The 14,400-nt window shown below is 39.1% G+C and overlaps 1 protein-coding gene across 29 annotated transcripts in view; it reads right to left on the bottom strand.

Moving 5' to 3' along the window:
• SYNE1 (spectrin repeat containing nuclear envelope protein 1) overlaps nucleotides 1–14,400 on the bottom strand; it is a 551,595-nt gene that overhangs the window by 95,121 nt on the left and 442,074 nt on the right. For all 29 annotated transcript variants that reach the window (XM_051855247.2, XM_070073379.1, XM_070073388.1 and 26 more), the window contains 5 exons: nucleotides 9,762–9,917; nucleotides 6,710–6,880; nucleotides 4,245–4,378; nucleotides 3,691–3,895; nucleotides 1,341–1,523 (listed from right to left, as the gene is read on the bottom strand). In XM_051855247.2, the coding sequence (XP_051711207.2) occupies nucleotides 1,341–1,523; nucleotides 3,691–3,895; nucleotides 4,245–4,378; nucleotides 6,710–6,880; nucleotides 9,762–9,917 (849 nt within the window). The remainder of the gene's footprint in view (nucleotides 1–1,340; nucleotides 1,524–3,690; nucleotides 3,896–4,244; nucleotides 4,379–6,709; nucleotides 6,881–9,761; nucleotides 9,918–14,400) is intronic.

Genomic DNA, 14,400 nt, shown 5'->3' with positions numbered 1-14,400 from the left:
TAAATATAAATTTCCAAAGTACAGTTTATGGATTACAATGGCTCCCCCCCCCCATAACTTCCCTCCCACTCCCACCCCTCCCATCTCCCGCTCCCTCTCCCATTCACATCAAGATTCATTTTCAATTATCTTTATATACAGAAGATCAATTTAGTATACATTAAGTAAAGATTTCATCAGTTTGCACCCACACAGAAACACAAAGTGTAAAATACTGTTTCAGTACTAGTTATAGCATTACTTCACATTGGACAACACACTAAGGACAGATCCCACATGAGAAGTAAGTACACAGTGACTCCTGTTGTTGACTTAACAATTTGACACTCTTGTTTATGGTGTCAGTAATCTCCCTAGGCTCTAGTCATGAGTTGCCAAGGCCATGGAAGCCTTTTGAGTTCGCCAACTTCAATCTTATTCCAACAGGGTCATAGTCAAAGTGGAAGTTCTCTCCTCCCTTCAGAGAAAGGTACCTCCTTCTTTGATGGCCCCGTTCTTTCCCCACTGGGATCTCACTCACAGAGATCTTTCATTTAGGTCTTTTGTTTTCCAGAGTGTCTTGGCTTTCCTTGCCTAAAATACTCTCATGGGCTCTTCAGCCAGATCTGAAAGCCTTAAGGGCTGATTATGAGGCCAGAGTGCTATTTAGGACATCTGCCATTCTATGAGTCTGCTGTGTATCCTGCTTCCCATGTTGGATCGTTCTCTCCCTTTTTGATTCTGTCAGTTAGTATTTGCAGACACTAGTCTTGTTTGTGTGATCCCTTTGACTCTTAGACCTATCAGTGTGATCAATTGTGAACTGAAATTGATCACTTGGACTAGTGAGATGGCATTGGTACATGCCACCTTGATGGGATTGTATTGGAATCCCCTGGCACGTTTCTAACTCCACCATTTGATGTCATTCTTACAAATCCAAGGCTATCACACTATAATTTCTCTTATTTATTATGTAATTTTCTAAGAAGTAGAATTATCACTAATCAATAACCAATTAAAGTTATTCTTTAAATTCTCAAAGATGTCCAAAATATATTGATTCCTGCAGAAACCTGTTACATAAACATGACTGTTAATAAGCATTTATTAATAGAACAAACCATGAAGGCAAGCATAGACATCCTGAACAGAATTTAAAGTTACATTGTAGAGTACAGTACAAAACTCTCACTTTCCCTTGTTCCCACTGGGACTCCCATATTGATTTATCTTTTTTATGATTATCCTTTGCTGTTGAAGGAGGCATTGTCTCAGTGAAGAGAAATCCTTTTTCTGTGTGCAGCCTGGACTTTACAGAACACTCGGGTTATACCACACACTGCAAATGAGCTCTGTACCTGTAACACCGTCTGTTGTTTGCAAAGAGCCTGCTCCATGGCGCCCAAGTGTTGACTCAGGGAGAGCTGATCAGACTGAATAGCCGATGCTGCTGAAACATCCACTTGTTGCTTAAGCTGCTCTCCCAGCTCTTGGAGAACAAAAAGGGAATCCTTGACTGTTCCCAGTCCTTTGAGGAGGTCCTAAGGCAGATGAAAATAAGGCCTCATGAAACAACATGGTAAGTGTATTCCTTGTTATAAAGAACAATCAGCAGAGGACCACCGTCTGGAAATATTCCATTCTTATCTATCAAACTATTACACTAAATAACATACACCTGCAGAAAAGTGACTAAGCCTTGAATCCAATCTCTAAAATGTTATGTATATTTAGCAGTTTAAACACATAATATATATTTTATATATAGAAAGTTCCTTCAACAGATTATGGAAAATGGAATTAAATGTTTAATTTACCTTAGTGCAAAAATATTATGAAATGTATTCAAACAAGGGCTTTCCAAATGTTCATAGGAATTGCATATTATGAAATTATGCACAAATTTCAAAATTTTTGCACCAACATAAATTTCTCCATTGAATCTATTTTCCACAAACTTTTGGAAGTGCACTGTGTGTGGTTTTTGTGCATGTGTAATTACTATTCTGATAAAAGGTACATAGGTTCATCACAGGAAACTGAGTAAATGCAGGAAACACATAAACAAGGAAAAAAGCATGATCCACACATGAAGCCAACTGCTGGAAACATTTTGGCAGTTACTTCTTGTCTCACTATGTAACCAATAACAAAGTCAAAATGCAATGCTCTATTTCACCTTCTCCTCATTGTTTGTACAAGAGATGAGTTGGTCCACAGCAGTTTCTACATGTGTTGTACATTACTGTAGTTACCATAACCCCCCTCACAGTGGGGTGTAGAGCCCATTGCTGATTCTGGTGAACAGGAGTGCTAGTGGACCATACCTCTGTTCTTTTCCATGATACCACTTGCCTCTACTCTGTGTAGAATCCTCTTCTAGCCTCAAAACCACAAGCCTGTAGGAATGCTCCTCTGTCCCTGGTTTTTAATCCATGAGTGACAACTTCTGTTTCTTCCACCCCACTGGACATGGTGGAGAGTGCACAGACAGCTATACCTACATAGCCACTAGTGCAAGAGAATGACAAAGGGCTCCCTTGATCTTGACGTGGACGACTGACAAATCCTCATTTTAGGAGGACTGAAAGTGACAGATCTGGGGTGGGCATGGGGCACAGTGGTTCAGACACTGCTTGGTTGCCTATGTTCCACATGGAAGTGCCTGAGCTCACAAACTGGCTGTGCTTCTGAGTCCAGCTTCCTGCTAGTACACACCCTGCGAGGCAGCAGGCAATGGCTCAAGTAATCAGGTCCTGCCACCCACGTGGGAAACCTAAATTGATTTTCTGGCTTCTCGCTTTGGCCTGGCTGAGCCTCAGCCATTTTAGGCATTTGCAGAGCAAACAAACGATGGAAGCTTTCGCTATTTCTTTCTTTCTCAAATAAATAAAATTTAAAAATCTAAATCTCATTAAATTCAAATAAAGAAAATGACAGAACTTGTAAAGATAAACTATGAAGACAAAGAAAATATTGTATCAAATTAATCTTTACGCTTTAAAGTGATTATGTCAGAGTTATTCAAATAGGTTAAACTTTCACATTTATTTTTTATACTTGCCTAATCCTAACAAATTTATTTGGGAGAGTTAAGAAGCAGATCTCTGTGTAAGTTAACTGAAATAAAGACAAATCAGGATAAATATCAAGAAACATGTACTGGAGGAAACAAGAGCTGTCCCTGACAACCTTAAGTAGGTTATTGGCAATTACAGTGAAAAAGATTTTTTAAAAAGCTATTAAGCCGTATGCCAGTGAATCACGGGAGAAGGATTTCATTCTACCATTAACTTCTTAGGTAAAACCATTATGTAGCTGCTCACATAGCAGATATCAGATCTATCAGGACAGTATCTTTAACAGTAGTTTTTAAAAGACGTATCATTCCCCTTATGTTCACTTCCTATATTGGCTATCTCTGCAAAAACAGATAGCCTAAATCTTCACATGGATTATATTGTTTTATGAAAACTGGACAGTAATCCGACATTTAAAATGAAACAATGGGAGGGACCCCCTTAAATGTCATATCCATGTAACTGTGTTCTGAAAATCTAGCAGGCTCTTTGACATGTGAGATGATTAATCTGGGATAACTGTCTCACTTACTGAGACATAGCAAAAAGTCAGACACATCCGCATTAGCTCTGCTGAATTTGGGAAATCTAGGGACTTCCAGGGAAACACCATAGTTCCTGAACTTACATTGCAATCTTGGATCCATGTAGCAACTTCATCATCAGCGATGTCCTTGTCGGTGGCTGCCTTCAACAGCTCGTTGGTTCGCTCTTCCTGCTGCTGGACGGTAGAGGTGCACTGTCTGGAATAGTCCCTGTACCTCTGCCAGAGCTGAAGCAGGGCCTTGCTAGAGTGCAGCTGCTCAGCAATCTCTTCCAGCAAGTTATTCCATCTGGAAATAACAGCCAGCACTCGTGGGCAGATGACAGCCGCTCAAACACCTTATTTACTATCTCATTTTGCATACTCTTGCTTCATGCAAATATGAAAATAATACAGGCATGATTCATCCCTATTTAACGTAACAAAATTTCGCTCATATTTCAGAGGTAGATAATGGCAATCTATGGATACATAGCAGTTCTCATTATTTCTAAACATCTTTACTACATCATTGAATCCATTTTGTGGAGATCAAGATATCCACAGAATAGCATCTATACAGCTCAAGGTCAAAAGTCAGAAACTTTTAACAGTGTTACTCATAATAAAGTCGGGATATGAATATGTATACTTCATACCTCATATTGACTTCTTTTAGTGTGTTGGTAAGAGTTTCTGTCACAGGTGGGTGACATTCTTTTAATAGCTGGTTGGTAACAGAACCGAATTTCTGTAAGCTCCTTTCTTGTTTTTCTAGATCATCATGGAGACTCTGCCCAAAGAAAAGGTCCCATAGATGACATGATATGATTTAAATTACAATAAGCAATATTAAAATAATTTATACGTTTACATACATGCAGAACTTTGCTCCATTGATTAATAAGCTTTCCTTAGATCATTACATCCTTATTTATGATTTTGTTCTTACAGCTATGAGAAGAGATTCCTAGCTACTGAGCCTTCTATAATGCCACCTGGGATTGTGTTGGAAAACATCACATAAAGAAGGATCCTTTTCTACCACCTAGTAGAGGGCGACGGCAGTGGCATGAATCTGTCACGTGTGCTGCTCTTTGACATTCAAAACCAAAATCCAGGTCCCCAGGTCTCTGATTTCTACATACCCAGAGTGGTTCCACTGCAAACTCCTGATAATTAAGATCCTAAGAACTCATAACTTTTATCAGCTATAAATTCTATTTCTGGGTGTTCTTCCTGGCAAAGAATTTGTTTAAAGATTTTTATTTTTAACTGAAAATTATTGTATAAATTTATAAGACACATAGGTTAAGCCACTGCCTGTGACACCAGCATCCCAATTGGCACTGGGCTGTGTTTCAGTTGCTCCACTTCTGATCTTGCTCCCTGCTAATGAGCCTGGAACAGCAGTGGAAAATGACTCAAGTACTTGGCATCTGCATTCATGTGGGAGATCCAGACAAAGCTCCTGGCTCCTGACTTTGTCCTGGCTCAGCCCCAGCTATTGTTGCCATTTGGGAAGTGAACCACCAGATCGAAGATTTTGCTTTCTCTCTCTGTGTGTGTGTAACTCTGCCTTTCAAATAAATAAATCTTTTAAAAAAATTATAGGGTACAATGTGATATTTTTACATGTCTACATTTGGGATGATTAAATCAAACTAATTAACATATTGTCATCTCATGTATTTTATCAATTTTTGTCTGAAAATGTCAAACTCATAGAAACAGAAAGTACAACAGGAGGGGGAGGTGTAGTTTACAGGGTATCTGGTTTGAACTAGACAGCAGGAATAAGTCCACTGATCCACTGCACAGGACTGTCACTGCAATGAACAACAAAGCATTGTATATTTCAAAATTGCTTTAAGCAAAGAATCTTTACTATACAGACTCAGTGGAATCTTCTTCCAAGGACCAGGGAAGTTTTGAGAACTGTAAGAAAGATGTTATCCTAGAAATACAGAACTGATAAGCTCAGTTTTTACAAAATCTCTATAGGTGAAGTAGGGCACAGTAAGTTTGTGTTGCTTAACACCTGTGTCTGATGGCCCTCAACTCCAAACAGTCAAGGAAAAGACCCTTAATCCTTTCATATCTTATGCAGCATTTGTAGGTCATAAACCCAAAAAGTACATGAAATTAAAAAAATACTTATCTTCTCAAACGCAAAATGTGTATTTAAATGGACTATTCTCAAAATAAGTTTCAATAGTCCTTAGTGTCTGCAACAACTCTTGTTTAAAAGAAATCATTTTTAGGTAGTTCATTCCCTCCTCCTTACCAAATTGTTCAGAAAATGTCAGTCCCAGAAGAAAGTCTACAAATGAGGTCAGCCACATATCCACTATAATCGCCAAGCCAAGGATGTGGGATGGATGTAACAAGGGTACATGCTGAGCTTTGCTGGCCTCCCAGCCCCCAGAGGCCTGCTCATCCATCCCAATGTCTGCATTATTTAGCCAAGGAGAAAGAGCAGCATCAGGTAAGTGTGGCCTAGTGCCAGGCATGCAGGGAGTGAGGGCTGCAGCAAATTTGAGGGCAGTGACCTGACATAGGAGAGAGTTTCCTGCTTAAAACAGCCACAATTTCATTCTAGAAAGATGCAATGATAATAGACACATGGGAAAACAAGCAGAAAGTGCTTGCAAATAGGATGGCGTGGACACATCAGACAGGCCTTGGATATTGGACAGAGTGAAGAGTAAACAACTTAATGGTATAAACATTTACCACTTTTACTATTTTTCTCTTTGCTTTCTTTAAAATCCCTTAGAATACATTTGTAGAAGCAAGAGAAAAAGAGAACAGGAAGACACAAAAAGCAGTGACAATGAATCAAGGAGGTTGATTTGGGTATAAATTATTTTATAAAATACATTTATTTAGGTATTTATAAAACAGAATTTTAAAGATTATTTATGTACATCCAAGCTAATCAAAAATTTGGTACTCATGGGCAACTTTAGCAATGACGCACGTGAAATTAACTTTAAGATTTAAAAAACAATGAAATATAAACAATATACAGCAATATTCTGGTGTGATGCTCCCAATTGCTAATTTTCCAGGGTTCTCAAATGAAAACAGATGTCAAGACAGAACTAGATCCATTCCTTACCTGAAGATTGTCTACCTGCACCTGCACTGCTTCTAAGGAGCCAGTCAGCAGGCGGAATCGGGACAAAGAATATCTGGCCTCCATGAGGTAACTGTTTATCTCATCAAAGGCCTTTTTGTGATGGCTCCATTGGTCAAGCACAGACTTCAACAGTATCTTCAACTGCCCCACCTTTGGAAACAAACACTGCTTATAATTGCATAATATTTACGATGATGGAACATATAATCAATTCAAAGAAAAACATTAGAAATTCAATATGGCTTAAGGCAAGGAAACTAAAAGAGAAAAAAGAATGAGATAAAATGTAGCAACTTAGAAATTCATGCCCTTAACGACTGAACACTAAGTCTGAATGGAAATGTATAAGGGTGACTGGTAAATACATATATTTTAAAGGGATGATATTGACAACAAAAGTTTGGGAAATGTATTAAGTAACTGTTTTAAAGGCCTTAACTCATTTAATCCTCATAATAATCTCATGGGGTAGGTATAATCATGGTGAACATGACTCAAGACCATACTGTTAGAATCTGAGAGATCTAAATTTAAATCCAGGTAGTCTTTACCCTCACCTGCATCAGAAAAGCTTTCATTTTTGTCTACATCACTTAGAAAGAAGTCTACTTTGGACCTGTTGGATGGCACCACTGATCTTGATGTAATCTTTTGAATGGTGAGTCATAAACCCATAATTTAGAAAAGAGATCATGTAATTAATTTTCATTTGCATTCTTTGCTTTTCTTCTTGGCACAAAGGAAACCGATAAACTCTCTTTTGAGTCTGACAAAAGCAGTGCTGCCTCATCTCAGACAATGCCCATGGATGCTATCAAAGTTGCAAAACACAAATGAAAATAACGATCAATAGAATTTTTAAAAGGGCTATTTTTAATCTTATTTTTGTTTTTCATGAGGAGATGTTTCTACAAAATGCCCACTTTATGACAATTTTTTCCAAAAATGTATCCATTAATAAAAAGTATATAATAAAACAGATTTGGACGCTGTGGCTCACTTGGTAACCAGGACTAGAACCTGGCACCGGCATCCCATATGGGCACCAGGTTCTAGTCCCAGCTGCTCTTCTTCCAGTTCAGCTCTCTGCTGTGGTCAGGGAGTGCAGTGGAGGATGGCCCAGGTCCTTGGGCCATGCACCCACATGGGAGACCAGGAGGAAGCACCTGGCTCCTGGCTTTGGATCGGTGCAGCGCACCAGGGGTAGCGGCCATTTGGGGGGTGAACCAATGGAAGGAAGACCTTTCTCTCTGTCTCTATCTCTTTCACTGTCTAACTTTATCTGTCAAATAATTAAATTTAAAAAATAATAAAACATTTAAAATCAGGTTAAGCATAAGGGAAGGGCAAACTAGAGAGCTGAGAAGAGTGCATAGACCAGAAACCATTGTCAGGTCCCATGGATCCTGGTCAACTTCTTTGTACATCAGCTCCTATCTCTATAAATGTGATTCTTAAGACCCTACACAGTAGCTGGTGCCGCGGCTCACTAGGCTAATCCTCCGCCTTGCGGCGCCAGCACACTGGGTTCTAGTCCCGGTTGGGGCGCCGGATTCTGTCCCGGTTGCCCCTCTTCCAGGCCAGCTCTCTGCTGTGGCCAGGGAGTGCAGTGGAGGATGGCCCAAGTGCTTGGGCCCTGCACCCCATGGGAGACCAGGATAAGTACCTGGCTCCTGCCATCGGATCAGTGCGGTGCGCCAGCCGCAGCGCGCCAGCCGTGGCGGCCATTGGAGGGTGAACCAATGGTAAAGGAAGACCTTTCTCTCTGTCTCTCTCTCTCTCTCACTGTCCACTCTGCCTGTCAAAAAATAAAAAAATAAAATTCAACTAAAAAAAAACTTAAAAAAAAAAGATCCTACACAGTGTGTGTTAAAGACAACTGTGATCTCACACTACAAACTAGTATTTGTTGATTCAATTATTGGAGGGTTTACCAGTTAATTCAGCACATACTTATAAAACTGCCTTTTATGAGTACACATTTAGTGAGAGAAATTTAAATGTACAAGTAGTCAATAGCTATCTTAGCATTTGCTAAACAACATAGATAAAAGCAAAGGAGAGAACAGTTTGGGAGTAAGAAGTGGAGAAGAAAAAAGGACGTCTGTTTTTTAAAAGGTGGTCCTGAAAGTCCTGCCTGAGATGGTGAATTAGGGAGGAGAGGAAAGGAACTGTGCAGATACCTGGGAGAGGCTGTTCCAGGCAGAGGGAACAGCAAGTACAAAGTCACTGAGTGCAATAGGTGTCTGCTGAGTTCAAGTGCAGGGAAAATCAGCATGGCAGAAGCTATAGGAATCTGCCTACCACCACAGGAAGAGGAGAGAGAGTGGAAGCCTGATCAACAGGAGATTTTGAGCAGGAGTGTGGGATGCTCTGACTTCCATTTACTCATACCCTTCCAGCACAGAGACTGTTTAGGAGGCCCTAAAAATAATCAAGACAGGCGATGATAGAGACTGAGACTAGGGTGTTAGCTGCAGAGAGGGGGACAGAGGTCAGAGTAAGATCTAGCCTGAAAGTGCAACTGACACAGTTTTTGTGTGGACAAGATGTGGGATATGGGAGGATGCAAGGAGTAAAGATCAACTCTTCGGAAGGGTAGGGTTGTCATCCAGTGAGGAAGCAGAAAGAGCAGTCTTGCAGTTTGGGCACAGAGTGTGCGATATCTATCAACCACACAAGTGGAGATATCTGCTAGTTGGATTTCTCCTCCTCTGTGTAGAGATTAGAAGAATCCGAGCTAAGGACAGACACTGAAGAATTATCTGAACCTTGATGGGATCTATAGCAACGGGTTGAATAGGATTATTAAGAGTAATGTTTATAATCATGGGCATTACAGGAAACACCTGTATTTATTCTGTATTCTGTTATATTTTTGAAAACAAAGTTAATGAAGTAGACTTAGTATAAAGGGAATAGGTATGAAGTTGACACATATTTACTCAGTTATTTTAGGGAAATCAAAACCCAGAGTTGGGATAGGTGCTGGAAAACAGTCTTGGAGCCCGATGTCCACGGGCAACATTACCATGTGGTCTAAATTGGCCCAGGTCTGGTTGAGCTCCTGCAACGTCGTCGTAACAGTGCCAGAGACTTCTTCTTTCTTGTTCTGAATCAAAGCGAGTCCACTGTGCTCAATTTTCTCTATTTCTTTTTCTTTTGCTTTAATTGAATCTTCCAGATCCTGAAAGATTTTAAAAAATTGTTAAATTGTTATTTTATGGAACTCCAGGGGAGCCACTAGAACTGAGCTATTATAGTTTCCTGTCCTAAAATTTTTTACTAATCCAAAAAGATTATCATTCTCCACAACAATACTTCTACCTACACTTACATGTTTAAAAAAAAAAGTCTTTTTACCCATGGGAAATTAGCATATCTGTTTTGATTATCAACCAGATAAAGAAGTGGTATTATGTAAGGTTTTAAAGAAGATTTAACGTTGGTGTCAGTGTTGTGGCATAGTGGGTAAAGCGGCTGCCTGCAATGACAGTATCCCATCCAGGTGCCAGTTAGTGTCCAGATTGCTCCACTTCTGATCCAGTTCCCTGCTAATGTGCCTGGGAAAGCAGCAGAGGCTGGCCCAAGTGCCTGGGTCTTAGTACCCATGTGGGAGACCAGGAAAAAGCTCTTTGCTCCTGGCTTCAGTCTGGCCCAGGACTGGTTGTTGCTGCCATTTGGAGAGTGAATCAGCTGACGGAAGATCTCTCACTGTATCTCCCTCTCTCTTTGTAATTCTTTTTTTAAGAAAGCTTTTATTTAATGAATGCAAATTTTATAGGTACAGCTTTAGGAATATAGTAGTTCTTCCCCCCATACCTCCACTCCCACCCCCACTACCATCTCACCTCCTACTCCCTCTCCCATCCCATTCTTCATCAAGATTCATTTTCAATTATCTTTATATATAGAAGACCAACTCTATACTAAGTGAAGATTTCAACAGTTTGCACCCACCCACACACAGACACAAAAATATAAAGTACTGTTTGAAAACAAGTTTTACTGTTAATTCTCATAGTGCAACTCAATAAGTACAGAGGTCCTACATAGGGAGTAGGTGCACAGTGACTCCTGTTGTTAACAATCGACACTCTTATTTACAATGTCAGTGATCACCCAAGGCCCTTGTCAATAGCTATCAAGGATATGGAAGCCTTTTTAGTCCACAAACTCTGTCAGTATTTAGACAGGGCCATAAGCAAATTGGAAGTTCTTTCCTCTCTTCAGAGAAAAGTACCTCCTTCTTTGATGGCCCCTTCTTTCCACTGGCGTCTCATTCAGAGATCCTTCACGCAGATCATTTTTTGCCACAGTGTCTTGGCTTTCCATGCCTGAAATGCTCTCATGGGCTTTTCAGCCAGATCCGAATGCCTTAAGGAGGGCTGATTTTGAGGTCAGAGTGCCATTTAGGGCGTTTGTCATTCTATGAATCTGCTGTGTGGACTGCTTAATAGTAACTTATGTTCTTAAATCCATGTGGGTTCATATTCAAAAAGTACACAGCAGAGCTCAGAGCAAGAGCATAACAGAATGGTATTTGGGTCCCCAGTATGTCAGATTCAATCATATTTCTATTTCTGTAAAGCTGTGTCCCTCTGGGTAAGTAAGAAACTTTCATGAAGTCTCAGTTTCTTCACTTAGAAAATCAGAAGACTGGGAGGGATAATCTCTATTAACCTCTGATTCTCTCTAAAATACTCTAATTCCATGATTCTGAAAAAGCAAATTTTCATTTTCTGTGGGGTGTTTATGACTACCAGTATGAAAAGTTCCAGAAAGGAAAAATAGAAGGAGGAAGAGATCTGGAGCTCATAGTTAACCACGTATAAGAATTCTGATATATGTTAATGCCATTTAAAATGTGCAGAGCTCCGTGAGGCAACCTAGGAGTGCCACCAATGTGTTATAGATAAATCAATGGAACATCACGTCATCAGACCTGTCTTGGGTCACAAGTACTGTTGAGGGCTCCTGAGGGGATTAAAATGCAAACCATTCAACTACTAACTCTCAGCCCAACAACAGAGGTAACCCATGTAACAGGAAACTTTGCAGGAGTTGTAAATCACATCTCGGAGTGAAATGAAAAACTAAATATTGAGGCATGGATACATTCCCACGTTCGGGAGTATACTTCCAGAACTGAAAATAGATTTGTAGGAACTGGATGTTAGAAAGGACAAAATTCCAACATATTTAAGTATAGATAATGTTTCAACTGTGTAAAAAGATTTTCACCCCATGAAGATCCCTTTATCAATAAAACTATCAGGACTGGACAATGCTGTTGATGTTAATGAGGAGTCTACTGTCTCATTATACTAATTCAATTTTTGTACCTCTTATTTAATATTTTTGCCCCTTTCATTTTTGTATCTGTTGTGGTTCAACCTTTTAATCTCTCTCAACCTCATTTCTACAACAGATATATTTTTTGCTTATTCCAAAGGAACAAAATGAGATAAATATATATGGAATATGCAAGATATTATCATGTATAGCCATATGATAATCTGCTAAGCTTCAATGCAAATGTATTTATTTTTCTCTCCTGAATTATCATAAAGCTATTTTTGTCTTGGTGCATTAATTAGAAATTCATGAATTTAGTTGCATAAAGAGATCATTTTTGGTTTTTCATACTGTTCTTTCATTTCTATTTTATAATTGTTAATATTTTGACAGCGTTGATAATTACCAGAGAATGAATACAGTGATTACTGGGATTTTAGGTCCAGGTCCTTGACATAGTGCAGAAAACATAATTAATTTTACTATTTAAGGATTTTTCTCTCCCTTTCTCTAAGAAATAATTATGTATCAATCTTAACTTACATTAATAATATGTATTACTTTTTTATTTCAACATACAATAAGCACCACAACCCTTCTAAAATGTCAATTATGCTTCTAAAATTCAACAATTAAAAATTAATTTTAGGGGCCAGTGCTGTGGCATAATGGGTTAAGCCACCATTTGGGTGCCAGTTCAAGTCCTGACTGCTCCACTTCTGATCCAGCTCCTTGCTGATACACCTGGGAAAGCAGTGGAGGATGGTCCACCGATGCTCCTGTCTTCAGCCTGGCCCTGCCCTGGTTGTTGTGGCCATTTGTGGAGTGAACCAGCAGATGGAAGACCTCCCTCACTCCCTCCCTCCTTCTCTCTGTAGCTCTGCCTTTCAAATAAATAATTCTTTAAAAAATAATTTTATTCTTATTTTTCATAGATGTCAACTATGTCAACACATAGATGTCAACACATGATAAAAGACACTACACATACATATGTTGGCATAAGAGCAAAGCCCAGGAAGGAAACAGAATTGAAACATATAGTTTATGCAAAATTAAGATGTCTTTCCTTCTGATAATAATTAAAAAGGTTTCTCTTCCTGATCAATGAAAGAAAAGACCAAGCCTAACATTTTCGTTACAATAAATCATTCTTAACTTGGGTTAACTCAAAAATATCAGTTTTATGTTGGCTGCAATTAATAAATCACTAAAACACTGGAAAAATATTCAAGAGTTTTAAAACAAAGTGAAGCTTGAATCCAGTCACTGATTTAAGTATGCTGGCTTGAATTTCACACTCTGGTCCAAAGGAACAATTTCTCAAAAATGACAATAAATTTTATCAAGGTTTGTGGTGTTGCCAAACAGAACATGCCAGTTAGGCTATTGCGATTTATGTGAGATGTCCCCAAATAACTGTTGTGGGCTACTTTCATTCTGGTTTTTGTTTCAAATAAATGACCTTTCACTTGAAATCACAAATCAGCAGTGGTGCAGAGTCCTCTAAACCATATTCTAAGCTTTCTGCCCTGACGCTGTCTGACCTGACCCTCTGGGAGACTACTCTTTTAAGGAGAAGACATGCACTCAGAAAGAAGCAAAATGGAAAAGCAGAGAGAGAAAAGAATGGGAAAAGGAAAATTATTTTAATGGAATATTTCAATCATCCAGTGCTTAAGTTCATTAGAGCAAAGAAGTTTAAGCAATTAAAATGCTAAGCAATTCAAAATACATTTAAAAATTAACAAAAAGCATTTTAAATTTATTTATTTATTTGAGACAGAAGAAGGGGAAAGGAAGAAAGGAGGGAGGGAGGAAGAAAGGGAGACAGGGAGAGAGGGAGAGAGAGAGAGAGAGAAAGCACCTATATCTAAGTGTCACTCCTCAAATGTCTAGAACAGTGGGCTGGCCCAAATCAAAGCTAGCAGCCAGGGAACCCAATCCAGATCTCCCACAATTACTTGAGCCTTCATCACTGTTTGCCAGCGGGAAGCTGGAAATAGGAACCAAAGTTGGGTGTCAAACTCAGGTACTCTGATGTGAGACACAGGTGTCTCAACTCTTAGGCTAAACACCTGCCCCCAACAGAGTAACTTAAAACTCGACAAAAGGTATGACTTTCATCTTTAATAGTGAATTTTTGAAATTCTGATTTAGTAGATTTTAAAATTTATAGCTTGAATTGGAAATACTACTAGCCCCTAGAAAACTGGAAATGCAATGAGACTAGTTAATGCATGTTTTTGGCCTTTAATATTTTACAAATCCATCTTCTAAGACATTTTAAATTTCTTATTAATTCAAGGTATTTGTCTAGTTGATGTTTTTGTCATTTTATGCAGCCTCAAAGTTGTAATCGAGGGGTCACG

This window comes from Oryctolagus cuniculus, chromosome 5 (assembly GCF_964237555.1).
Source record: "Oryctolagus cuniculus chromosome 5, mOryCun1.1, whole genome shotgun sequence".
NCBI classification, from domain to species: Eukaryota; Metazoa; Chordata; class Mammalia; order Lagomorpha; family Leporidae; genus Oryctolagus; species Oryctolagus cuniculus.
This window is presented reverse-complemented; position numbering and strand designations above follow the sequence as displayed.